Source organism: Pelodiscus sinensis, chromosome 13, assembly GCF_049634645.1.
Source record: "Pelodiscus sinensis isolate JC-2024 chromosome 13, ASM4963464v1, whole genome shotgun sequence".
Classification (NCBI taxonomy): Eukaryota; Metazoa; Chordata; order Testudines; family Trionychidae; genus Pelodiscus; species Pelodiscus sinensis.
In genome coordinates, this window is record NC_134723.1 from 37,110,320 (window position 1) to 37,137,467 (window position 27,148).

General features: G+C 45.9%; 1 protein-coding gene and 1 long non-coding RNA gene across 2 annotated transcripts in view; both read right to left on the reverse strand.

Moving 5' to 3' along the window:
* ATP11C (ATPase phospholipid transporting 11C (ATP11C blood group)) overlaps window positions 1–12,008 on the reverse strand; it is a 144,841-nt gene extending 132,833 nt beyond the window's left edge. Inside the window, exon 1 of the mRNA XM_075941066.1 lies at window positions 11,490–12,008. Within this exon, the coding sequence (XP_075797181.1) occupies window positions 11,490–11,516 (27 nt within the window). The 5' untranslated portion in view covers window positions 11,517–12,008. The remainder of the gene's footprint in view (window positions 1–11,489) is intronic.
* A 12,399-nt stretch (window positions 12,009–24,407) lies between these two features.
* LOC112544531 (uncharacterized) lies at window positions 24,408–27,148 on the reverse strand. The gene is made up of 3 exons (XR_003087872.2): window positions 27,017–27,148; window positions 25,596–25,722; window positions 24,408–24,570 (listed from the first exon to the last, which is right to left on the reverse strand). It is a non-coding gene; the product is annotated as an uncharacterized LOC112544531 (long non-coding RNA).

Genomic DNA, 27,148 nt, shown 5'->3' on the forward strand with positions numbered 1-27,148 from the left:
ACAAAAGGGAAGAGGAGAATGACAGTAACTAAACCAAACATAGCACAGTATAGGGGAAGTTGTGGGGGACAGGATGCGGTTGGAGCCTGCTGAAAAGAGGGCTTCTTCTCCCTCTCTCTCACACACAAATGCACTTGGGAATCAACAGCCATGGCCCAATACAATATTCCCTACTCCAGGAAGAGACCCACCGAAGTCCCTGGGCATTTTGCTTGCATAAGGACTGCAGAACCAGGCCCAGTGCAGAGTTATGCAAATCCATGCCAGCAGAGGGAATAATTGCATTAAAATCTTGCAGCGTTTGCTGCGCATACATAAAAGCAAGTGATCTAAAGCTACGCTTAAAAAAGGGACTCTCGTCTGCTGGGGGCCTTCTAGATGCAAAGTTCAAAGTTATAATGTTCAGCTATTTTAGAACTTTTACCTGAACGTTGTAGTTTGGAGAGGGAAGTGAAGGCATTAGATCCACTAATGTAGAGCTTAGAAAAGATGCTATGGAGTCGGGAAAGCTTCCGCTGTGGGTGTAGTTATATAGATAGGAGAAGCCCACTTAACAGTGCTGTCTACACCAGGAGTTGGGTGGGCATAACTGTGTGGCTCAGGAATCCACACCTTGGATGCGATGTAGTTATACCTACCCCAGTTAGCAGGGTAGGCCAGGGCTTAGTGGAGATGAAGCCTTGAGGACAGACTGATTTGCAGAGGTTCTTAAAGACAAACAGATCATAAATGACCACCCCATGGTGTATTCAATTGCACGTGTTTACTTTGATACCCTGATTTGAATGTTTGCACTTTAATCTGAAGTGCAGATTTATTTTATCTCACACCTCAAATTGCCTATAGCTGCATTCTCAAAAATCAAGTGGTTGCCCTGCCCTGCTTTGCCACAATTGCATTCTTAACATGCTCCGGCTCCTACCTTCAGCAACCCACAAAGTCACATTAGGGTGCAATAATGAACAACCCAGAGTGCCCCACTCCCTTTATTTTTAAAGGGATTCCTGATTTTCTCTCTCCGCCTCCTCTTAACATCTTGGTGCAGCCAAAATGAAATGTACTAGAAGCCAGCCTGGCTGTGCTTCGCACACCAAGCTTCCAGGAAAATTCTCATCTGCCCATAAAAAGCAGAAGGGAGTGAGAGGGGAGGAAATTGGAAAGGGAAAGAAATAAATGGTGGGGTATTGAAAAGCAATAAAGAGAGAGACATGCGAAGGTGAGCAAGACACACAACATACCAAATAACCAACAGCATCCAAAAAAAAAAAAAAAAAAATCCGCAGTTCCATTAGAACATGATCTATTGCTGAGTGCAGACAATGAGACAGCAGATGGGCTTTTAAGCTGAAGGACAGCAGAAAACAGAACTATGCTTCTGCCTTAACTCAAAATAGCCCAAATCCACTGACCTTCGGGGCATGCTTCAAGGCCTATTTACTGAGGCGTTTGAGAAAGGAGTGAGAGGAGCAGGTTTTGCAGGGAGGAAAGTTTTGTAGGTAGCTGTTGGGCTTGCTGCTTCTTTAGATTGAGAGACAAATCTCTCTCTTTATATATATATATAAAATTTGTTTTCCTGCGGGACAACAAAGTGACATCACTCTGGAAAAATTTTCATCCCTCCTCTCTCCCTAGTGCTCTGGGGGAGGAGGAGGGGTGCTGCACGGCCTCCCCCCTCTCTCCTCCCCGGTGCTCAGAGGGAGCCAAGGCTGGCGCAGAGTTGGCCCTGGTCCTCCCTAGTGGTGAAGGAGAAGGAGACTGGGGCTGGCAAGACCTTGGCCCCAGTCTTCCCCAGAGGCCAGGGGTGGGAGAGAGCCATGACTGCCTACCGGGGAGGGGGCGAGGGGAGGTTGGTGAGTGGAGCAAGTAGGAGGCACAGCCCCCTAGTATTACTCTAAAACAGGGGAGGGAAATCTAAGGCCTGGGAGCTGTATGTAGCCCTCAGCTTGCCTGGATCCAGCCTCCAAGGCTTGGGGCTCTCCCACAGCACTGGGGAGCCCACCCTGGCGTTCCAGCCTCCTTGTAGCCCCCCATGGGGTGGAGCACACAAAATCTGCCCCCAGGCTCTGGTGTGTATGGAGTGTTTCTCTTCTCGGTCGAGGGCCATGTCAGTGAAGGTTTGCTTTTTTGTTTGGTTGGGTGGTTTTTTTGTTTTGTTTTGTGTTTTTATTTCTCACTTGTGTGTGGCCCACGACTGATTTTTTTTCTGGGTCAGCAGCGCTTAACTCAAAAAAGGAAGAATCTAAAACAACAAAGAGGCCCATAAGGAAATAAAGGCACAGTCGAAAAAAGAAAACTGTGATCTCTTTTAAGAATGAGTGCTAAATATTGATTTATTTTCTACATTTTTGAAAAGTCATTCTCAAAGACGGGTTTTCTCACCGGTGCAAACCACAGACCCAATGATGTTGATGGAGACACACTACAGCATCACTGAGGTTAAAATGGTCAAACTCTTCTGTACTCAATTCCCTACATATAAACCTCACAACTGCTCACAAAAGGCCTATAAATTGATTATCTAAGCCAATCTATTTGGTATTATATGATGAAATAACTTCATAGCACTACAACAAAGTGTATAACATGCCCACAAAGTCCAGGTTAGTAAACTCAAGGTAGTGAAAATGTAAGTCACATTTACTGTGGTTGTAAATTACTGTCCACATTTTTAATTCAAGCATTATTCTGACAAATCAGCTGATAGCTAATATAAAATGTGTAAGCCAACTTCTGTAGTTTTAGATCTTTCATAGAGCCAGATTCCAGCTTCACTTGCAGGATGTAAATGCAAAATAATGATAGTGAAGCCAAAGGAATTTGCTCACATTTACACATGTGACAATTAGATCACATGCAGATCTAAGTATGCAGTGTTGTTGCAATGGGGTTGGTCCCAGGATAAGAGAGACAAGGTGGGTGAGGTAGTATCTTTTACTGGAAAAGTGATTTTTAGGAAACTGCTATTCGCTGTAGGACTTCAGAGGAGACCATGTCTGAAAGAGACTTAACAGAGGGCAGCATTAACTCACTTTAAGTAATCTGATTTGAACAATGGGGCAATTCTGCTTATCTTATTTATTCAAATTACCTAACTCAGGGGTTCTCAAACTTTTGGACACAGGGCCCAGTAAATCCATTCAGGAGCTTTTAGAGGACAGGTAACATTCCTTTGCATATTCATTAAGCAAATGATGAATATGCAAATAAGTTGTTTCTGGTCCTCCCAACGCACCCAGTGCCAACTTTAGCAAAGGTTTTGATACAGGGACCCACAATATTCTTGCCAGCAAGTTAAGGGAATATGGATTGGATAAGTGGACTGTAAGATGGATAGAAAGCTGGCTAGACCAGGGTTTCCCAAATTTTTTCTTTAGTTGGAAGCCGGGTTTTTTTTTCAGTACTGTTTTTTGCAGCCCAAAAATATAAACGCATATTAAAAAAAGAATGAAAAATGAATAAATTTGCACGGTTTCACTGGCTGCATCCTCTGCCCAGCCCGGTCCAGGGGTTGGGGGACCTGGCGCCACACTGGCACTCCAGGAGGTGGGAGCAGGAGCAAACTGGGGGTAGGGTATCTGGCTAGGAGGGAGGGTGAAAGGAGGGGACTTGGGTAGGAGTTGGACATCTCTGGCCTGGCACCCTCTGGACCTGACTAGTCCCAGATGAGGGATGTTTTGGACCAGGGGAGGTCATTTCAGGGCCCCTGGTTCCCACTCTCCCCACTAGGCTTCTTTGCACCTCCCTCCCCTGCAACCCAAATGAGCTGCCCACCCCCGCTGGTTCCCTGCACCTCCCCCAAAACCATCCCCCACAATGCAAGGGAGTGCAGCACCACTTCCCTGCAGCCCCGCTGAGCTGCCCTTCTGTTCCCTATGCCTTCCCCCATTCACCTCAGCCCAGCTGAGCCCCACACTGGTTCTCTGCATGCCTCCCCACAACATAGTTGAGCCCCGTTTCCCTGCACTTCCCCCCAAGTCCCGCAGAACTGCCGAGCCCAGCTCTGATTTCCTGCCCTTCCCTCCCACTCCTTGAGTCTAGCCCCGGTTCCTGGCACTTCCCTCTTCCTGCAGCCAAACTGAACTCTGAGCTCCACACCTCCCCTCCCCCTCAGCCCAACCCAGTTCAGCCCAGCACCCCCCTCCTCCCCACTCCTGCAGCCCAGCTGAACTGTTTCCCTGCACCTTCCCCTAAACCGTGCAGACATGCTGAGCTCAGCACTGATTCCCTGCCCCTCCCTCCTTCCCCTTGAGTCCAGCGCCGGGTTCCCAGCATCTTGCTCCTCCTGTGCCCCCCTAGCATTGCACCTGGGGGCAACTGCCCCCCGCTCCCACCTCACTACACCTCTGCCGGGAGCCGGGAACATCCGGCTGCATCCTCCGCACAGCCCGGTCCAGGGCTTGGGGGACCCGGCGCCGCACGGACACTCCAGGAGCCCAGAACATCCCGGCAGCCATGCTGAGGCCCGGTATTTTTTTCCTGTGGACCAGTACCAGGCTGCGGCCCATAGTTTGGGAAACACTGACCTAACTGATTTCAAGAATAAGGTGAACAAGTTTTGCCCAAAATAGGAGACTAGTACAAATTTATTCATACAAATGGGATAAACCTAATGAAGACAGTTTGATTCAAGGGACACGTTCTTTTATTCTTGGGACACATTCTTTTGATTCAAGGGACACATTCTAAAATGACTACCATTTAGAAATCAGAACAAAAAAATGCTCTAATTCTTCCATTTTACAGCACTTTGTTATTTTCCCTTTTCACTGTAAAGGCAGCCACCTTTCTACTTTGTTTCTGTGCCTTTTCTCATCTCAAAACAAAAAAACTAATGCAAGACTACAAAGCATTTCTAGGGAGACTCCAGGAGAAGTGTAGTACTGGACACTATGGATGTAAAATCCAGTTAACTCACTTTAAGTAATCTGTTTTGAACAATGGGGCAATTCTGCTTATCTTATCAAGGAGTGGGAGCGAAGGGCAGGAAATCAGTGCTGATTAAGTGGGATCCTGCAGGAACTAGCAGCCCCAAAGCTGCCGACAGGCAATTTCTGCTCCCAGCTTCACCTGCTGGGGACTGTCACTGATTGTCACTGCTACCTCCTGTGTTTACGGCTGCTAACGCCATCTCCTCCCCCCTCACTTCCAACCCCCCAGGGCTTGGAGCAGTCCCCCACCCAGGGCGTGCCGCTCCTGGGTACCTGTTAACGGGTTCTTGGTAAGCATCAGCTGTTAAGGGTGATATTTACCGGATAACCAGATGGTTACCTGTTCACATCCCTACTGGATGCTACTTTTAATTCGCTTTTTAAAACTGATTACATTTCAAGCTGTATTCCTTAAAGCAGATTATTAACTATGTGCCTCTGACTCCCCCATGTACTTGGTACAATGCTGATCCCACTAACAAAGGTGATGACATTGACTTGAACATCACGTTAAATCCGCGTTTCTCAAAGTATGGGTCCCGACCCCCCAGGGGGTCGTGAGCAACTTAGAGGGGGGTCGCAGTATCACAAAGTTTGAGAACCCCTGCGTTAAATTAAGATCAGAATCCTGAAATTTTCTGCTCAATAAAGAAAATGACCCAAAATAAAGTAGGTATTCTGACTGTACCCTTTCTCACTACTGGCAGTTAAATAATTTCCTACCATTAATTTTAAATGTAACACCCCTTAGGACATCAGAATACATTTACAGGAAGAACACAGAGCCAAATTCAATAATCTCAGTGTTGATAAGGCAAGAAACACTTATTATATAGAGGCTGTGAGATGCATGTGAAAATGGGATTTTAATATTCATTGACATCTATGAGCCTCTGGCAGAAATCATCTAGTTGAGAAGTGACAGCATCTGTCAGAGTAGCTTTATCCTCATGTCAGACTATCTTCCTCCCATTTTAATAGTGGCACTGAATTTTTCCGCAATGCTGCTATCAGGATAGGCAAGTCTCCTGAAAGACCAATGTTTCCAGAACCCACAGGATGGGCTGCTGGAAGAGGAAGGGACTCTGAAGATCCCCTGGGATCCCAGAGAACTAGGAACACCCAGGTAGAAGCCCTGTGCCTCCACACAAGCAACCCTCCTCATTCATACAAAGTGTCCGTCTGCTTTGTACATTGGACAAACGTCTCAGACACTTCGCCAAAGGATCAATGTCCACAAAACAGATATTAGACAGGATCACAAAGAAAAAACAGTTTCTTGCCATTTCAACCAGAAAGGACATTGTCTCAATGACTTAATTACCTGCATCCTGCTTCAGAAGACTTTTAAATCTGCACTTGAAAGGGAATCCTCTGAACTGTCATTCATGCTAAAATTCAACACTCTACGTGTCGGTCTCAACAAAGACGCTAACTATCTTACCCATTACAAAGATAGCTTCCCGAATTATCACCTCTAATACCATTAGCTCACAGACATTTACCTCTTCCCCTTCCCCCCGCATCCTCCTTCTGTTCTGAAATGTGATTTGTCCTTTTCATATGTGTTTATTTTTTTAATTGTATCCTTTGGTACATATGGTTGTGACTATTTTCTTCCACTATTTGATCTGAGGAAGTGGGTCTGGCCCACGAAAGCTCATCATCTAATAAACTATCTTGTTAGTCTTTAAAGTGCTACATAGTCCTGTATTTTGCTCCTCATTCCGGTCTCACTGCAGCTGCCTACAGAACCGCAGAAGAATAACACAGCCTGAGGCTTTTACTTTCCATTGGTTCCATCCAGCATTCCCTGTAAACTGGTCGCTAGTGGGGGCGCTCAGAAGCAATTCAAATGCTGCGCAGCTGATTAGCAAAGTGCCCACAGCTAGGTTTTTGTTTCTACTGACAGTGCACTTTGGCACATGCCTCGGTGCACATAAAAATTATTCTGCACATGGATGGAAAAAATTAAGAACACTGATTCCACCTCTTCTAGGCATCTTGCCTTCCTGCAACCATCACCCCCTCCTACACTTCAGCCCCTGCCACAGCCAGATGAAAGTGAGAGAGGGTGGGGGAAAAGTGTGGGTGGGGAGGGATGGAGCAGGGCTTTGGGGTAGGAGGTCTGGCCTCGAGGAAGGGCCGGGGTAGATCCTGGGTTGCCCTTAATTTCAAACAGTGATTTGGGGCTTTAAAAAGTTGAAAAATCATTGCTTTAGCGGAAGCCTCCAGCCATTTCAGGCTGGAGGTGAGGCATCCGCCAATGCTACTGCTAGCGCTATCTAAATCCAAGCCCTAAAAACAAGACCATGCAAAGAGCATCTTATAAAATTTTAAACACGCTGTACTCATGAAAAATTCACTGTGGCGGACAGATAACAGCCTCGTCCTTAAGGACGGTGAATCTCGGAGTGCTGGAAGATGTCTCCCAGAGTGTATTTTCAAGGCAGAAGAGGTTGGGGTTTTTTAATCCACATATATATTTCAGAAATGAAATGTCCATCTGTCTGTGCAAGAGCTGCTTCTAAACAGGAAGAGCTAAGGCCACTGAATTTGGTAGGCAGCTTCCTCTCTCCCTAACTTAAAGCCAGGATCAGGCGTTGACTGTGACAGTTACAGGGGAAGTGGTGAGAACAGGGCTTTCCCACACACACATGGAAAGGAATGGGCAGAGAGAGGAGGGATGTGATCCTCATGCTACAGAGTGAGCACTGTGGATGGCCATGCCAGCACAAAACTGACCGGCTGGGGACGGGGCTCTGGATGTTGCCAGCCAGGCCACCTTCTACAGGTAAGGTTCCCTTCCCCTGCAACTACAGGACCTGGGCATTACCCCACCACCACCCTGCTATGGGATCTGGGGATTCCCCCACCCAACCTCACATAGGGGCCTGCACATTCCCTCTCCCCCACTGCTCCACACAGGCATTTCCTCCCTTGCTGTGAGGCTCCTATGGGGCCTAGCAATTTCACCACTAGGTTGTGGAGTGTGGGGATTCCCTTCCCCCCACATGGGGCCTGGGGATTCCCTCAACCCCCTCTCCTCCCATGCTAATTCACCCAGGGCCTGGGAATTCTCTCTCTCCTCCACTACTCCCCTTCCCACACAGCTCCTCATGGGGCCAGGCCATACCCTCCTTCTTCCCCCCCCCCCCGATCTGCTCCTCTCGGGGGGCCTAGAAATGCCCTCCTCCCCTGCCCCATGCTGTTCCTCTTGGGGCATGGGAATTCCCTCCCCACTTCATCAAAAGCAAGGGGATTCCCGCACATCTCCCCATGGGGCCTGGGGGAGTCCCTTCCTCTCTCACCCAGTTCCTCAAGCAGCCTATGGATGCTCTCCCTCCCCCCCCCCCCGCCCTTACTTTTCCCCCTCCAACTTCATCCCTGAAGTGTGGATTCCCAGTTTCATTTCCCCCCTCCCTCCACACTCACAGGGCCTTACACACCCAAGCAATGCCAGGTAAATCTGCTAGTCTTTAATACTGTCAATAAACTCGACATTTTGTTTTTGTTTGGGTCACAGAGAACAGAAGAATGCTTAAGAGGTCTGTAACAAAAAATAGGACTCTGTAGCACTTTAAAGACTAACAAGATGGTTTATCAGGTGATGAAGCTTTTGCACTTCAGAACTGCAATTATCAAGCAAATGCTGAAAAAGAAGGAAAAACTAAATCATAACAACTGGCCTGAATATTCCATAAGGGCTAACAAATTACATCAAAGGAAAAAAATGCTTTGAGCTGAATTCAGTGGCATATTTCTTCCAGCACAAGGTTTCCTGATATGGTCAAAGTGTTGAACCAGCAGTGATGTAAGAATATTCCTAGATTTGGCACAAGATAGAATTAAATTCAAGTCAAGGTCTGGTAGATGACTCCATGAATTTCAACTAGGTCCAACAGCTTCCATAGCTAAGTGCTCTTCCAGATGAGACATGGTCTGTCAGAGCTTAGTAGTGACAATTTTTCAGATTCAGACTCCAAGTCTGGACATAGATGAGTAACATTTAAATGTAAGAACATTAGTGCACTCTGACCCATAATTAGGGTTGAAAGAATTAAATTTGACAATAAATATCAATTTCACTATACACATACAAACCAACGAAAAAACCAAGTCCTTTGATGATAACTGAAATTTACAGACAGGCACATTGATAAAAATGCCTCTTAAGAAATTATTAGAGTTTAAGGATATTTTCTTTGTATATTTTGATATGGGATATTGACAATTTGAGTTTTAACAGATATGAAGCGTTGACAGTAGAAACTATGATTCAGAAAGCTAATATATAACTGTCTGGACCTCCACCCCCTTAATTTTTCACTCTTATAAAAATGTAAATTTTCACAGATATTATCAATTTACATCAACATTGATATTACCCATCAAAATTATTTCAAAAAATAAAAACAGAAATTTCCCAACCCTACCCATTATTAAAGACAGCCAAAAACCAAATCCCTCCAAAATAGGGATTGTTTTTGCCATTTTTAAGTCAAATGAAGTCCCCTTTTTTCTTGTTATGTTTATAGGCACTGTTTACAATGTAAACACTGAGCCTTGTACAGCCTAAGAATTAGAATGCAAAACTCAACAAATTTAGTTTCACTGGCAAAGCAGAACAAAGTCACAAGTGTAAAATACCATAGATGGCAGGAAATAAATGTGATTAACTTCTTTTAGTCTTAAGAACCAAGGTAGTAAGAACGCACAGATGTTTGTAAAAAATTATATATTAGAGGTGTAAAATTCTGTTTAATTAATTAACCAGTTAAACATTAAGTTTAACCAGTCAACTGATTAAATGGGAGCACAAACGGTGGGGGCACAGCCCAGCTGCTTCCAGCCCCACGTGGGGGGCTACTCCCCGGGTACCGGTTACCCATTATCATCCCTATTATATACACTGTTAATATGACAAAGTCAGAAAGACTTGTTTTAAAACTTTTTTACCTATGAAGTAGTGAAGCCTTGTTACAGTGTACAGAAATGCTCAGTGAAGTTCTTGCTAGCAACCTTAACTCTGACCCATCCTAAAATAGAATTCAGTTTCTCCGCTGAACCTTTGCCACACATTTCCACACACTGCCAATTTATTCCTCTCCTCCCCTCCTTTGTAACATTAACTTAGTATTTCTTAGCTTTCCAATGTTTCATTTAGTACCTGCACATTTCTAATATTATTTCTGTATGGATTTACCAGTCTTTAAACTATAATGCCTCTTTAACAAAATTCACTTGGTATTGTTATCTTCAGACAGTCAAATACCAAAAACATAAAGCAACTATGCAGAACTTCTAGCCAGATGTAAACGGCTTTTATTGGAAACAATGGAAATCCTATCAAAGCTAAGCAAAGATTCATAATACAAGGCATCCCTGCTATAAGTCGCCCCGGTATACATCAGTTCCGCATTAAAGTCATTGATGCTTGCAGGAACTGGTGTTGTTATAAGCCCTCCCATTCCCCCCTCTTAAGTGGTGCAAAAACCCCCACACCATTTGCGCAAATGGAAGTCAGCCATGGGAAAAAAATTCACCACTTTAAGTTATTTTGCTATAAGTCCTAGGTTTTTTGAACATTTCTTGGACTTACAGAGAGGACGGCCTATACTCAAGAAGAGATATCCAAATATAGTATCATAATGTTTTCCTGCTGCAAAAATTGCAACCAACACACAAACCACACAATCGATCAGGGGTGGGGAACCTTTTTTGGAGTTGGCCTAGTGTGAGGAACATGCCCCCTAAAGTGTCCTTGTCCACATTCCTAGATCACCACCATATGTGCACACAGTATGGTGCAGGAAGTCTCACCTTAAAAGGAAAATCCCTGTTTTACATCACTATGCAAATTTTCTGCAAGGTTCCGGTCCAGTTTTCTTCAATTTCTAAATCTCTTCACTACCAGGCAAAGTATTGCTGCTGGTTGGTGGGGAGATTACTGATCCCATTGCGGACACCTCATAATCCTTTGCCTGCCCTTTCCAATGAACCTACAGCATGAGCACACATTCTGCGGTCGCCTTGGTTCCTGCTTGCCTTAGCCCAATGATCGCTGCAGGCTTCTCCCCAAAGCCATGCAGGAAAGCCCCTTTAGTAAGTGCCCATGTGCTTCCGACGGGAGCACGAAAGAAAGCGACGGCACAGACAACCCGACACCCAGTGTGGATCAGGACTTCGGCAGCCTCGGGAGGAATCGGTCACCGGCCAATCCCACCGAGCCTGGCAGGTTAAAATCAGCACGGAGGGGAGAGCAGATTCTTCGCCGTCACGCACCCACGCGGCCTGCAACGTGGTGCATCTGGAGGGGCTCTCAGCACAAGGCACGGAGCGGATGGGGGTTGGCGATGGAGAGGTGCGATCAGTCCCTCCTGTGGGATAACGCCCGGTGCCTTCATTTGCGGGGTGGCGAGGGGTTACCTGACCTGGGGCTATGCCAGGTGGGGCCCGGGAACGGAGGCGAGGGGGCAGGAGCCGGTTCCTGCCCGCAGGAGCAGCCAGCTGAACCGCGCGCCCCAGCCAGAGCGGGGAGAGGGGGGGGTTCGTACTTACGAAGCGATTAATGCTCCAGCGCAGCATTGCGATGCAGCGGCGGGGCTCCGGGAGTCGGCTGGGACCGGCCCCTACAGGACACCTCTGCGGCGGCGGGGGCTTGCCACCCCCCGCCCCACCACGGTCACCGGCGCGCAGCGCCCAGCCGCATTGCTGCGCCGCGCACCGGGGGCTCTGCTCTGCCTGCTGGGGCGCCGCCGCTAGGCTCTGCCCGGCCGCCGCAGCCCCGAGCCGGGCACCATCGCCGGGCGCCGCGCTTCGGCTGCCTGCCCAGCCACAGGCTCGGCTCCAGGGCGCGGGACGCTGCTGCTGCCCTGGGGCCCTGCTGGGGGGGGAGCCGCGTGCGCTGCTCCTCCCTAGCGGCGGAGGCACCAGACACCCCCCGGGGCCCTGCCGCAGGCGCTAGGGGGGCCGTGCGCTTCTCTCCACTAGGGCGCAGCGCCCCGCCTCTCCAAAGCGCACGGCGCGCCAGCCGCCTCCGAGTCCCTCGCTGCGCCCTTGCGCCCGGCCCCCCGCCCCGCTTACTTCCACTTTCTCTTGCTACGCTCACCGCCTCCTAGCGCTTTTGTCTGGCTGGTTCTCGGGGGGGGCGGACCCGTCTCCGCCCTGCCCGGAGCAGCTTGGGATGTGTAGTAGTCACCCGCGGCTGCTCCGCCCCCGGCTCAGCGACAGGAGGGGCCCCCAGGGAGGGGGCTGAAATGCGGCTCCTGGATGTTGCTCTCTGCGGGTGCCGCTGGAGGAAAGGCAGCTGCTGCATGGCGGGGACAGCAGCCACCTCGCCTGAGCGTTAGGCTGTTTAAAAAACAATGCACATAAACAGTCACCCGTTTTGTAACAGCCTGTGCTGGCAACCTCGCTCAGCATGGACAGGTGGTCCCTGTGCTGCTGCGTATGCCAGTCTAGCCTAGGCCAACTCCGGATTGCTTTGTACACAAGAAAAGCCTCTGAAGGGCCTACACACGGGTAAAAAGGATTCATACCCATGAGCACGGCTTAACCCTGGTAGCCACTATCTGACGCTGAGAGACAGGATGATCCAGAAAAGGGGGAAACAGCAAACTACTGACTGCCACTCAGTAAAGTGCTCTTCATATACCTAAGTGCAATGGAACCTTCCAGGTTCCAACACCAGAATTACAAACTTTCACTGGTCAACCCCACTGCTCATGTGAAAGCAAGCACCAGCAGAGAGAGACACAAATACACACAAAGCACAGAGACTGTACAGTACTGTGTTAAACCTATTTTCAAAAGGGAGGGAAAACTTATTTTGCACAGTAAAATTTCAAAGCTTTATTATGTCAATGTTCAGCTGTAATCTTTAAAATATTTTAAATAAAATAAATAAAAAATAACCACTGTCATGTTTTGTTCAGAGTTACAGACATTTCAGGATCGCCAACAACCTCCATTCCTAAAGTGTTCGTAATTCTGAGGGTCTACTGTTACTATCAGTGCATCCTAGTGGTTAGAGCACAGTCCTCAGACTCAGGATAGCTTGGCTAGTGACACAGGCAAGTCACTTTTTCCTCTCTGCCTCATCAGTCAATGGGAGATAATGAGACAGGCCTGCTTTGAGATCTACTGCTGAAAAGTGCTATATAATAGTATTGTTATTGATAGCATTGTTATGTGAGTAAAGGGTCGCAGGATCATGCCTTCATTGGTAAAATACATAGAATCATAGAATCATAGGACTGGAAGGGACCTCGAGAGGTCATCGAGTCCAGCCCCCCGCCCTCAAGGCAGGATCAAGCTCCGTCTACACCATCCCTGACAGATGTCTATCTAACCTATTCTTAAATATCTCTAGAGAGGGAGATTCCACCACCTCCCTTGGCAATTTATTCCAATATTTGACCACCCTGACAGTTAGGAATTTTTTCCTAATGTCCAATCTAAACCTCCCTTGCTGCACTTTAAGCCCATTACTCCTTGTCCTGTCCTCAGAAACCAAGAGGAACAAATTTTATCCTTCCTCCTTGTGACACCCTTTTAGATATTTGAAAACCGCTATCATGTCCCCCCTTAATCTTCTTTTTTCCAAACTAAACAAGCCCAGTTCATGAAGCCTGGTTTCATAGGTCATGTTCTCTACACCTTTAATCATTCTTGTCACTCTTCTCTGTATCCTTTCCAGTTTCTCCACATCTTTCTTGAAATGTGGCCCCCAGAACTGGACACAGTACTCCAGCTGAGGCCTAACTAGTGCAGAGTAGAGCGGCAGAATGACTTCACGAGTTTTGCTTACAACACACCTGTTGATACAACCTAGAATCATATTTGCTTTTTTTGCAACAGCATCACACTGTTGACTCATATTCAACTTGTGGTCCACTATGACCCCTAGATCCCTTTCCGCCATGCTCCTTCCTAGACAGTCGCTTCCCATCTTGTATGTATGGAACTGATTGTTCCTTCCTAAGTGGAGCATTTTGCATTTCTCTTTATTAAAGCTCATCCTGTTTACCTCTGACCATTTCTCTAACTTGCTACGGTCATTTTGAATTATGTCCCTATCCTCCAAAGAAGTTGCAACCCCACCCAGTTTGGTATCATCTGCAAACTTAATAAGCGTACTCTCTATCCTAATATCTACATCATTGATGAAGATATTGAACAGTACGGGTCCCAAAACAGACCCTTGAGGAACTCCACTTGTTATCCCTTTCCAGCAGGATTTAGCACCGTTAACAACAACTCTCTGACTACGGTTATCCAGCCAATTATGCACCCATCTTATCGTGGCCCTATCTAAGTTATATTTGCCTAGTTTATCAATAAGAATATCATGCGAGACCGTATCAAATGCCTTACTAAAGTCTAGGTATATGACAGCCACCGCTTCTCCCTTATCCACAAGGCTCGTTATCCTATCAAAGAAAGTTATCAGATTAGTTTGGCATGACTTGTTCTTCACAAACACATGCTGGCTATTCCCTATCACTTTATTACCTTCCAAGTGTTTGCATATGATTTCCTTAATTACCTGCTCCATTATCTTCCCTGGGACAGACATTAAACTGACCGGTCTGTAGTTTCCTGGGTTGTTCTTATTCCCCTTTTTATAGATGGGCACAATATTTGCCCTTTTCCAGTCTTCTGGTATCTCCCCTGTCTGCCATGATTTTTCAAAGATCATAGCTAAAGGCTCAGATACCTCCTCTATCAGCTCCTTGAGTATCCTGGGATGCATTTCATCAGGACCTGTAATAATATGGAGTACAGATACTCCAATAATATGGAGTACAGATACAGAGTGTAAGGCCCAGGGGAAAAATAGTATGGGATCATGTAACTAAGGACTATATCATAATCACAACACACAGAAGCCAAATTAAGGTTGCCCAGGCAAACGTAGTTCTATCATTTCCTGAATTCTGAGTGCTTGAGTTTGCAACTAACTTTTTTAAGGTAGTTTTTTGTGTGTAATATCCTGAGTCTTTTGAAGAGCAAACAAAGAGATTTTCCAACCTGTGGTACTATAGTAACTGCCCACCTAAGTGATCAGCAGAGTGGAGATCTTTAGAGCCACAGCACATTCCTCTACTACTTGAACTAACAGACTAACTGGTTGCAGTGGAAGGTTGTTATCTTGCCAGAAGAGAGGAATGGTATATACTGCACGCAGCTGTTTGCTAGATTGCAAAGGAATGTTCAGAGTCCATAATCCTGAGATCAGTTCCACATTCTGGAAAGGAGTGTGATCCAGTGTTTATAAACCCTTCTGCCATTGTTTCTCTCCTTCTGCTCCTATTGCCTGCCCCAGTATTTACCCGTCCTTCTTGGTTGCTGTCTCACATCTTCCAGCTTTTTGCCCATCTCTCCCATTCCCAGATCCTATCTGTGTTCCACCATCTACTCCATCCCTACCCTACTCCCACCTAGTCTTTTCCTAATCTACCACCATTCGCTCACTCCTGCCCTGGTTTCCAATGATTTCTATCCTTCAACTCCTCTCCTCCCCCTTTGTATTTGAGTCGGGGCCCCACCTCCTTTACCTACCCATTGCCTTGGCAACAAGACTGCCAAGTAATATCAGGAGCCCAAGAGAGAGTCACCCTGCTCTCAGTTCCAGCACTTGGCACCCAAGTGGTCCTTAAAGACAGGAGGAGCAATTGCAAGCTAAGTCATGTTCAGCCCCAGGATGTCACATACACACGACTGGTCATGCCAAATGAGCTGTGAGGGGCTGGAGCATGCTCAGTGCGGACAGATACTTCAGAGATGGCTGTCAAACACTAACAAGACTCTAGTGAGCATGAGCACCAGATCTACACTGCCCCCTCTTGTGCAAAAAATATGCAAATGAGGCAAAGCGATGAATATCACTGTGCCTGGTATCAGGAATGTGCTTTTTGTCATCTCCATGGAAAGTCATTCAAATCTGGCCAGGTTATATGTTTTTGAAAACTAAGGCTACGTCTACACTGCCCCCTCTTGCGCAAAAAATATGCAAATGTGGCAAAGCGGTGAATATCACTGCACCTCATTTGCATACTTAATGAGCCACTGTTTTTGCACAAGGGTCTTTTGCACAAAAAGGAGCCGTCTACACAGCTCCTTTTTGCACAAAACCCCCCTCTTGCGCAAGAGCCGTTCTTCCTGAAAAAAAGCGGCAGAACGGCTTTTGCACAAGAGGGGGGGTTTGCGCAAAAAGGAGCCGTGTAGACAGCTCCTTTTTGCACAAAACCCCCCTCTTGCGCAAGAGCCGTTCTTCCTGGAAAAAAAGCGGCAGAATGGCTTTTGCACAAGAGGGGGGGTTTGCGCAAAAAGGAGCCGTGTAGACAGTTTCTTTTTGTGCAAAAGCCTCTTGTGCAAAAATGGTGGCTCATTAAGTATGCAAATGAGGTGCGGTGATATTCACCGCTTTGCCTCATTTGCATATTTTTTGCGCAAGAGGGGGCATTGTAGACGTAGCCTTAGTTTTCAAAGACATATAACCTGGCCAGATTTGGATGACTTTACATGGAGATGGCAAAAAGCACATTCCTGATACCAGGCTGACTGCCCCTGCCAAAAGTCACATCAATGCTTTCAATGTATGGAGATAATAAAACTTTGCATTAAAGCAATTGCAGCATTTTTTTAAAATGGGAAGACCAATCTATTTTGCCCCAAGCTTGTTCTCAGAAATGACAACCATTTTAATTCAAACTTCCTTCAAAAATTCAGCCTTAGGCAGACACTCAGCACTGAAAATTAAAGTCTGAACAGTTTAAGTTTGGCAAAGTTAGAAGCAACTGAAAACAGGGTCTTAGAAAGTGTCAGGCAACCTTAATTATAGGTGTTGCTTCATATGCTGCCTATAATCACAAGCAAAACCCATAAAATAAATATTTTGACAGTTGTGACAATGGCTGCAAAATAAATGCCTCAGAAAAGTCCAGGATGTTTAGTTTCACTCAAGTTTGGACTTGTATGCCAAGAAACTCGTAAGTCTAGATCTAGAACTTAATATTTAAAGTGTATAGCATGTTTAAACAATGTCATATAAAAAGACAATCTTTTTTTTAATCTTTTTTTTTTCATTCTGATGGATTACTTTTACATTTGAATACAGGTTGAAACTCTCTCTGGTTCAGCACCTGTCAGATCTCGAGGATGCCAGACTAGAAATTGCTGGACCATGGGAGGTCAATATTGTGTAGCGGCATTACCAACACTTCCACTGCTACTAGGCTCTTAGAAGACACATGCATGGCAGTGTCTACACTGGCAGGTTATTCTGGTAAATCCGGAAAAATTTGCCAGCTGTCTACACTCGCCGCTTGAATTTCCGGAAAAGCACTGACGATCTAATGTAAAATCATCAGTGCTCTTCCGGAAAAACTATGCTGCTCCCGTTCGGGCAAAAGTCTTTTTCTGGAAAACTGTTCCGGAAAAGGGCCAGTGTAGACAGCACAGTAGTGTTTTCCGCAAAAAAGCCCCGATCGTGAAAATGACGATCGGGGATTTTTTGCGGAAAAGCGCGTCTAGATTGGCCATGGACGCTTTTCCGGAAAAAGTGCTTTTCCGGAAAAGCGTCCTGCCAATCTAGATGCGCTTTTCCAAAAATGCCTTTAACAGAAAACTTTTTTGTTAAAAGCATTTCCGGAAAATCATGCCAGTGTAGACGTAGCCATAGGGTAAATCAGAGGCTATGTCTAGACTACAGGGCTACGTCTACACTGGCCCCTTTTCCGGAAGGGGCATGTTAATTTCAGCTATCGTAATAGGGAAAACCGCGGGGGAATTTAAATATCCCCCGCGGCATTTAAATAAAAATGTCCGCCGCTTTTTTCCGGCTTTTAGAAAAGCCGGAAAAGAGCGTCTACACTGGCCCCGATCCTCCGGAAAAAGCGCCCTTCGAAGTAGGAATAAGATCCTCCAGAAAAGGGCGCTTTTTCCAGAGGATCGGGGCCAGTGTAGACGCTCTTTTCCGGCTTTTCTAAAAGCCGGAAAAAAGCGGCGGACATTTTTATTTAAATGCCGCGGGGGATATTTAAATCCCCCGCGGATTTCCCTATTACGAGTAGCCCAGGGGTTTTCGCATCCAGTGTATGGGCCTGCTCTTCTGGTATTTTTGCGGAAGAGCAGATGTGCTCTTTTGAAAGCACTGTCTTCCTCCTCCCACGAGGAAGAAAGGTTCTTCTGAAAGAGGGGTTTTTTTTCCCATTTGGTACAGCATAGACAGGCCAAATTTCAGAAAAGCCTCTTCCAAAAAAGTGATCGGACAAGGGTACGCAAATTGTGCTTCACAATTTGCGTAGCTTTTTCCGATAAAGCCCCATAGTCTAGACCAGTGTTTCTGAACGTGTTCTGCAGAATCACTCTCAGAAACACATTAACTGGCTGCCCTGGTTTGTTTATTTACCGATGCTGCAGCCACAAAGCCTCGCAGCTCCCATTGGCTCATTTTGTCCTTTGCAGCCAAGGGGAGCCGCGGGAAGCGGTGTAGGCCGGGCCAGACTAGAGAGGTTTAACCTGTACTATTCCAAATACTTCAATTACAGTCTCTAAGACTGTATTTTGTTCTCAGAGTGAGTGTCTTTGTCATATATCCCCAAAGTCCTTGCAAGATTTTGTATAGACTGATTCTGGGGCAAGAACCTTATTTTCTGATCAGATGAATTGGCTAACCTATTACCTTTTTATATAAATAATAATATTAATCTCCTAAAACTCATGGAACAGCTAAAGGACAAGCAACCTAAAAAAGGCAGAGAAAAAAAATCCCTCAGATCTATTGTGAGGGAAAATTGGACCATTGAGAATAGGTCCACCAGAAATCAGGATGTGGAATTGGGCTCCATTCCCTTGAGCTCTGTTTGGATTACACAATAAGAATCACATGGTGTCTTTCCACGTCAGAAGATTGCTCTAGAACCTCTCTCATCACTATCTCAGAAGGGTAGCTGTGTTAGTCTGTAACTTTAAAAACAATGAGTAGTCCTGTGGTATCTTAGAGACTAACCAAAATATATAGACTCAGCCGCTTTCATGGGCAAAACCCACTGCATCAGATGAACTGGAACCTCTCAGCACTATGGTTGTCAGGTTCGTGTTTTTGGTTAGAGACAGTATATATGTATGTGCTTCGGGTATTAAATTTATGAAGATCTTTGCTCATATAGAATAATATATACACTAGAATCTCTTCTAATAATCCTGCTTGTACATGATTCTGACCCATGAGTCAGCTAAGCACTTCGGCACATACATTGACTTCAATGGCACTTAAGTGTGTGTGCTTAATGGTAAGTATGTGTTGAAGAGCTTTGCAGAATCAGGCTTAACTCTCCCTCTCATCCAGGCTCTGGTGGCTGAGGTTGCCAGGTTAAGTTTCTAGGTCCCCTGATGCCCATGTACAATCTCACTTTCACTACTACTCAAACCATGCTTCAAGCACTCAGGTACCTTTTTAAAAAAAATTCTCATGAAAATTCTCACATCGACACTGAAGTACAATTAGTCCTAAGGCACTACGTAGTATGAATTTCAGTGCTTAGAATTAAAAGTCTTCAGATCTTCTTAATGTTTCCCATATTACCCTTCCTCAGACATTTGAAAAAATATTCCCAGGGAGCATCCTTCAGACACAACTACAATTCATCTTTATCTCCTGCATGTAGTGGTCACCAGCAAGGCCTTAGGCCAGTTTTGCCTGTCCATTTTCCTAGACACTTAGGCTCCAGAGTGGTCATTTGGCTTGGTTTATTGCACGTCTCTGCTTCCATTTCACTATTGCAATGAGGAATGAAGGAAATGCATCTCCAATGGACAAGAAAAGGCAAAGAGTGACTCAAGGTGCATACACTTTCCAAAAGGGGCCTTAAAACAGCTTTGGAATTTGACGGGATTTTTCTTTGTTTCTTTGGCACAGAAGGAACGAATGTACGAATCAAGAGATTACATTAGTGTAATGTAGGCATGAACTAAAAGCCAGTTGGCTATTGGCAAAGTCTGTAGAGCAGATGCATACTTCTCTCTGTACGTGGCCTCAATGCCACTAGATGGGACCGTGCACCACCCCCAGCATTTTTTGTGGTTTGCTGTGGAGAGGCTGTCTTGTTGTTTAAGGGGTTGTTCACAGTCACTGTCTCCTTTGCTTCAGTTTTCCCCGGGTGTCAGTAATTAGGCAAATAAGCCCTGGTCTGCATAATTCCCCTTATTTTGAAATAATAAATGGAGCATCCACACTATCAAGCCCATTACTTCAAAATAAGGTGCTGATTATTTTGAAATCTGTACTCCTCGGGGAATAAGCTTATTTTGAAATAGTTATTTCGGGAGCTATTATTTTGAATGTAGTTATTTTGAAATAATTTCCTAGCGAAGACATGCCCTAACAATGCTGAAATTGAGCCCTTTGGCTCCTTATACATTTCTTTCACAACAGTGAAAACTGACAGTACTAGGGACAAACATATTGGCTATTTCTTAAGGCTCTGAGTTCAGCAACTACAAATAAGGACAGTTATGGCAACTTCTGCTAAAAATGTTACAAGAAGCAAATTCAGCTTTTTCATCCTTTTAGAAGGGAAAGACATGGTTAGCGTGGGAGATATGTTCTCTGGAAATATTACAATTGTGGTATGACTTTCTCTAACATCAGCAGAAATAAATACTTTCATGACTTTGTCTTCATGAAATTGCTCTCCTGGAATGAGTTTAACAGGTAGTTCAAACTACAGCTTTATTTCAAACTTCCGGGTCCCTGCCACATGTAGACACGGGGAGTTAGTCTGGACTTGTAAATTTCAAAAACCGTCGGGAAGATGCAAATCAAACACGGGATATTTAAATCCCGGGCTTGATTTGCAACTTTGAATGCCTACGTTAACCTCCCTAGATCCAACTAGGGGGCTAGTGTAGACATACCCTTAGAGACTAACAAAAATATATAGAGAGAATCATGAGCTTTTGTGGGCAAAACCCACTTCATCAGATGAATTGGAGTGGAAATAACAGAAACCTAAATTTATGTATAACAGCAGAAGAAGTATCTGTCAATTGTAGGGCCCATATTAATGAGGCTAATTAAGTAGGCTGAATGTGTGCCATACATAGCTTTTGATGTGGAAATGCGGATATTAATGGCAGGAGAAATTGGCTTTGTAATGCACCAACCAGTTAACTAGGGTAACAGTATCAAATCTGAAGATAAATTCCAAGTTCTTCAAACTCTCTCTGTAATTGGTTAGTGAAATTTGTAGAAGAATTAGTCCTACAATTGGCAAATACTTCTTCTGCTTTTAAAAACATATATCTTGGTTTCTGTTATTTCCACTCCAATACGTCTGATAAAGTGGGGTTTGCCCACGAAAGCTCATGATTCTCTCTCTATATTGCTTAGTCTCTAAGGGTATGTCTACACTACCCCGCTAGTTTGAACTAGTGGGGGTAATGTAGTCATCCGCAATTGCAAATGAAGCCCAGGAAATTCAAATCCCGGGCTTCATTTGCAACTGCGGATGACTACATTACCCCCGCTAGTTCGAACTAGCAGGGTAGTATAGACATACCCTAAGGTGCCACAGGACCACTCATTCTTTTTGAAAATACAGACTTACATGGCTACCCCTCTTAGAAGAAGTTATGTCCTTCCTAATAGCAATAGGGCAAAATAGTGCGTCTTTTTGTCTTTCCATCCTTACACATGCAGACTTCTGCCCTTACAGAGGCTAGGGAAGAACTCCTCGAACATACACAATAGGCCTTGTGACCTCGCAACTCTGGTTTTGGCCCTGAGAGAGTGAAAATACTAGTCTTAACTGTTTGGATTTTGGCTGTGGAATCTGCACTGTTGTAAGAACAAGACCTGTTTTTATAGCCCAACCCGACAGAGCCCCTGAGGGCCGGTATTGTCAAATCACTCGATAAGCTTGTAGTGCTGATATTTCATGCATAAAAGATTCTAATGACAATACTGTGAAAGGAACTTTCCATTCTAGTAACAGGACAATACAGCTGTCATTGCAAAATGAGTGAATCTGGAGGGCAAAAGCCTGAGCTTCTTTCTTCAAATCATTCTATTTGCCCTTTTAAAGCTAAAATTATACTGTATTGATGTAAAAAACAGTCCAATCTGTTGAATTTAAACAGGAATTATAAGGAACCCAGTAAGGTTACATCTACACTACAACAGAAAATCAACTTAAGCTATGCAACCCCAGCTACATAAATAACATAGTTGGAGTTAATGGACCTTATGCTGAGTTACTGTAGGGTCTACACTGTGGGGGATCGATGGGAGAAACTTGAGTGAACGGGAGCAATTTCCTTTACTCTTCTTGTCTGGGGTAGAATAACAGGATTGATTGGAGAGCAATCTGCAGTCGATTTGGCAGGTCTTCACTAGACCTGCTGAATCGACTGCTGGTGGATCGATCTCAGAGCATCGATTCAGGTTATAGTGTAGATGTAGCCTAAGAGGTAGCTATTGTGAAAAGAAATAAATCTGAATCTGGCACTCCAGTTGGCTGGGGTAACTTGCACTATCATATAATGGCATGAAAATAAAGGAAATCTTAAGAATGTCTGTGTGACCGGCAGAGATCTTAATCAGGAGGGACCGTCCCTGGCATTTTCTGCCAAATAGAGACTAAGAGCAACGCATGGGTTGGTAGGATGCCTTACAGATTCAGTGAGTGAGGTGGGCCGCAGAGCCAGGGCAGGCTATTAGCAACATATTAGGTCAGGTTGCATGGATACACTGTGGGGCATACTTATGCATGTGCTGCATTCTCCGTGACATTGCTAGTCCTCACTGGTTCTCAGGCCCGCTGACGAGAGTAGGTTAAACGGGGAAGCTACCCATGCGCCTGGCGATTTAAAAGGACCTGAGGCTCCTGACCACCATCACCACTACAGCAATAGTGGTAGCAGATGGAGCCACTGGCCCTTAAAACCCCCTACCAGAGCCCCAGGGAGTGCTGAAGTGCTAGCCGGGGTGACTAGCCCCAATCCCACCTCTTCCACCTGAGACCCCACCCCTTCCGGGGGCTCCGAGCCATTCACCCTCACCTTGCTCAGGGCCCAGCAGACTCTTGGCTGCCCTGCACATTCTAGATGGCAACATAGATATTTCCTGGATTTTGTCCCACTCTCATTCTTTTCAGATGTGGTCTCATCCAAGGGACACATGTTCTCCATCATAGAAACCCCTCAGGCTATCACATTCTTCCTAGTGCTCTGGATCCCCTGCTTTACTCCCTTTTTTTCTGCTTTGCACCTCTGCCCAGGCATGGCCTGGATTTATGGTCTGAATTTTCAATAAGAAGTTACAACCTGTTAATCTCTGAATCAGATGAACCGAGTAAAATCCCTGTGTGAAAAAAGCAGCATTTTTAGATGGACAGCATTGAGTCAGCTCTATTGCATAGATAAGGGGTGGAATCTCTCTCCTACTTAGAATGTCTCGGAAGTGGGTCTGGCCCACGAAAGCTCATCATCTAATAAACCATCTTGTTAGTCTTTAAAGTGCTACATTGTCCTGCATTTTGCTTCAACTACCCCAGACTAACACGGCTACATTTCTATCACTATTCCATTCTGGTACATATTTATCATGAAAGTAGCACTAATTGGTATCCTTCCTGCATTTTTTAAAGCACTCTGTTTGGGATTCTGCTGTTACTTGTCTTCCAGAATGTAAATACCACAGCAACAACAAAAAGATGGAAAGCCGATCAAGAGAATTATTTTTAAACACATTAATTAATTCAGTGAAGTTGCTCAGACCTTAAGGCCGTGTCCAGACTCAGGGGTTTTTTCGGGAAAAGTAGCCTTTTCCCGAAAAAACTTCCCCTGCGTCCAGACTCAAGCCGCGTTCTTTCGAAATTATTTCGAAAGAACGCGGCTTTTCTTTCGATGGCGGTAAACCTCGTTTCACGAGGAAGAACGCCTTCTTTCGAAAGTTCCTCTTTTGAAAGAAGGCGTTCTTCAATGTAAAGAGGCCGTCTTCGAAAGAGAGCATCCAGACTCGCTGGGTGCTCTCTTTCGAAAAAGCGGATTTCTCTTTCGAAAGATCCGCCTGCAGTCTAGACGCGATCTTTTGAAAGAGGCTCTTTCGAAAGATGCTTTCGAAAGATGCTTTCGAAAGAGCCTCTTTCGAAAGAAGCCTGCAGTCTAGACATAGCCTAAATGTGGGCCTCTTCAATTTAGATTCAGACATTCCCCGCCCCCCCCATCACAAAGTATTAAACTTCAGGGCCACATATTGTTGTAATGGTCCATGTCTCAAAATTCTGTTGGCTGATTAATAAACTGTATGTTCATACAGCCATGTAAATAGCTGTGAACTGGATTCAAAGGACAACTGAAATCAATTGAAATCTTCCCATTCATTTCTGTGGGCTTTGAATCAGTCCCTTGAATGCGTAAGGAGAAAAAACACCCATTTTTTAGGATTGAGCTGCTACTCATAGGTAAGTGAATTTTGCCATTTATTTTTCTTCCTCATTCACAAGCTTGTACTGAAGGAAACAGAAACACATCAGGAGAACAGAAATGATCACCAACAGAGCACTCATGGCTGCAATGATTAGGTCTCGCTTTACGAATCCAGTATCCTGTTCTTGGTCTTCTGGGAAGCCTTCTAAAAAAAACGGTTAAAATAGCTACTGGAGTTTTTCTTTAAAAATGCATCTTGTAGCAGATTAAAAATGGGGTTGAATCATTGGAGTGGCAGGCAGTGTTCCCTCTAAATGTCTTTTCTCTCATGGGCAGAATAAATTTTATTCTGTGCACTGAGACATGTGGATGTGCACTACCAGTAGAAACGTCTGCTGCCAACTGTTTCACTCTACTAATCAGCTGGGCAGCATTTGAATCTCTCCTGGGAGGCCATCCAAGTGCTTGGCTTACAGAGAACACTGGAGGCAGGGATGGATTATGAGAACACAAAAAAAAATGTATAGTAGAATCCCCTTTTTTGGTACCCTAGTAAGCGGCCCTCTTGCTGAACTGGGATGAAGGCCAAAGCACAATGCACCCTAATAGCTGCCCCTGAACTCATTGATCTTTAGGTGCAGAAAGCCATTCAGGACTTTAGAGTGGCTAGTGGCCACCTTAGACACTATTCGGAATCCTGAGCTGTGAAAAGAGAACTCCAGCCCCCCTCATGTAGAATAAAGGGAGCTTGCTGGGCAAACTGACTCAGGGATATGGAAAATATTGGAATGAGTTTCCTAAAGTCTCTTTCTCCTACAGCAGTGGATCTCAAACATTTTGGCTCATGGTCCACCCTGGTCAATGCAGACCTTTCTGTAGACTACCAGCCAGCTACCCTTGATTACAAAATGGGTGGAGGCGGGGATGGGGGTGCAAGGTCTGGATGGGAGGTTGGGGCCAGGAGCGGGCTGAGGGTGGCAGGGAAGTTCTGAGTGGGGGGAGAATGCGGGTATGAGGTCTGGGCATGAGGGGGATGGAGGGCACTTATCTGGCTCTGCACCTCCCGCTGCTCCCAGGCACTACTCCCTGCTGCTTCCATTGGCCATGATTCCAACCAATGGGAGCTGTGGGGAAAGAGTCCAAACCAACAGTTTACCGTAGGGGAGGGGAAGCGGGAGCACACGGAACCACTTCCTCCCCCGCAAGCCGGACCTGGCCGGTGAGACTCACCCCCTGCTCGCCCTGGTGTGAGAGCCGGCGCCTACACTCCATCCTCATGGGCAGGTGCAGGGCTGGAACGCCAGCGCAAGCTCCTTGCCCCTCCTCCCCTGCTGCGAGCCCTGAGCCTGTGGCTCACCTGCAAGATAATTGCAGACCACAAGTGGTCCACGGACCACAATTTGACAACCACTGTCCTACAGGTATAGAACCTGCAGAATCAAAATCTTCCTAGAGTAGGACTATCCACCCATTCCATTCCAGCCCTGAGAAGGGAACCCTCCTCCATCCCCAAAGTAAGAGCTGGGAGGGAGAGAGGGAACAGGCCATTTCTCAGGGGTAACACAGCAATCCCCAGTTATGCAGCCGTTCAACGCTGCAATGGCAGGTGACTGGGAGTGCTCCTGGACTCAGATAATGACCCAATTCTTTAGCCATTCTCACTTCTCCCAAGACCAGCGTGATGACACACTCAGACCGTTTAACATGCCCTTTAAGTTAATCACCCAAAGAGGTGTGAGTTGGTGTGAGCAGAACTGCGTACTAGGTAGCCTGTGCTTCCAAGCCCTCCTCTGGATGCTAATCATGGTAAGTGGCATCCACATGACCTTCTACCTTTGTAGGAATCCACCTCCAGGTCTCAGCAGGCCAAGGAATATCTGCTGAGTTGACTCAATTTCTAATTGGTTCTGAAGCTTCTCTGAGATCTGAGTGGTGGAAGGGTGATTAAGTCATTCTGGGACATGCTGGACCTTGAGAAATCTTCAAACGTGCACAGCTAGAGAAGCCAGCAGCCAAGCACAGCCTGGAGAGACAGGCATGCCCAATAGACCAGTGGTTCCCAACGTGGTGCCCGCGGGTGCCATGGTGCCTGCCGGGGCATTTATGTGCGCCCACCTAGTGATCAGGGCCGGCCCGAGCCATTCTTGCGCCCCAGGCCCCAGGCACCCAGCAGTCCCAAAAGGTTGGGGACCACTGCAATAGACTATTGCCTGAGCATTCCTATTTACAACTCTTAGTGCAGGAGTTTCTCTGCTGCCTTCCCACCCCACTGCCAGGGTTGTGGCAGAACAAGCCTGGAAGGGGTACTAGTGACTTGTTCTCAATAGGGAGAAAAGTCACATCTGGGGCTGCACAAAACTTGGCAGCTCCCTCCCTGGATTCAGTGAAAGGAATACGGGGGGGGGGGGGGGGGGATAGGCCACTTTGAAATATTAGCAACTCTCCTGAGGAGCTCTCCTCGGTATTTTAGAGCCGCGGTTGCAACCCGTAGTTTGAAAACCACTGGGTTAGAGCATTACCAGAGCTGAAATAAAGCAAAACAATTGTGTTTCATATGGGACATGTCAATATCATTTGTGATCAATCCTATATTCTTAGGGTCCTTTCCGGAAACAGCTTTAGATTACAGGGTGTCACGCTGAGCACCGTACCTTCAGATGAAGTTAATGTTTCCCTTTTGTTAGTTGTGGAGCAGCCACATGTTAAAAAAGAGAAGAGCAGAAAAATAATGGTGTGAACAGCCATGCTTATATCCTTGTCCAAAGCAGACTATTCACACTGTT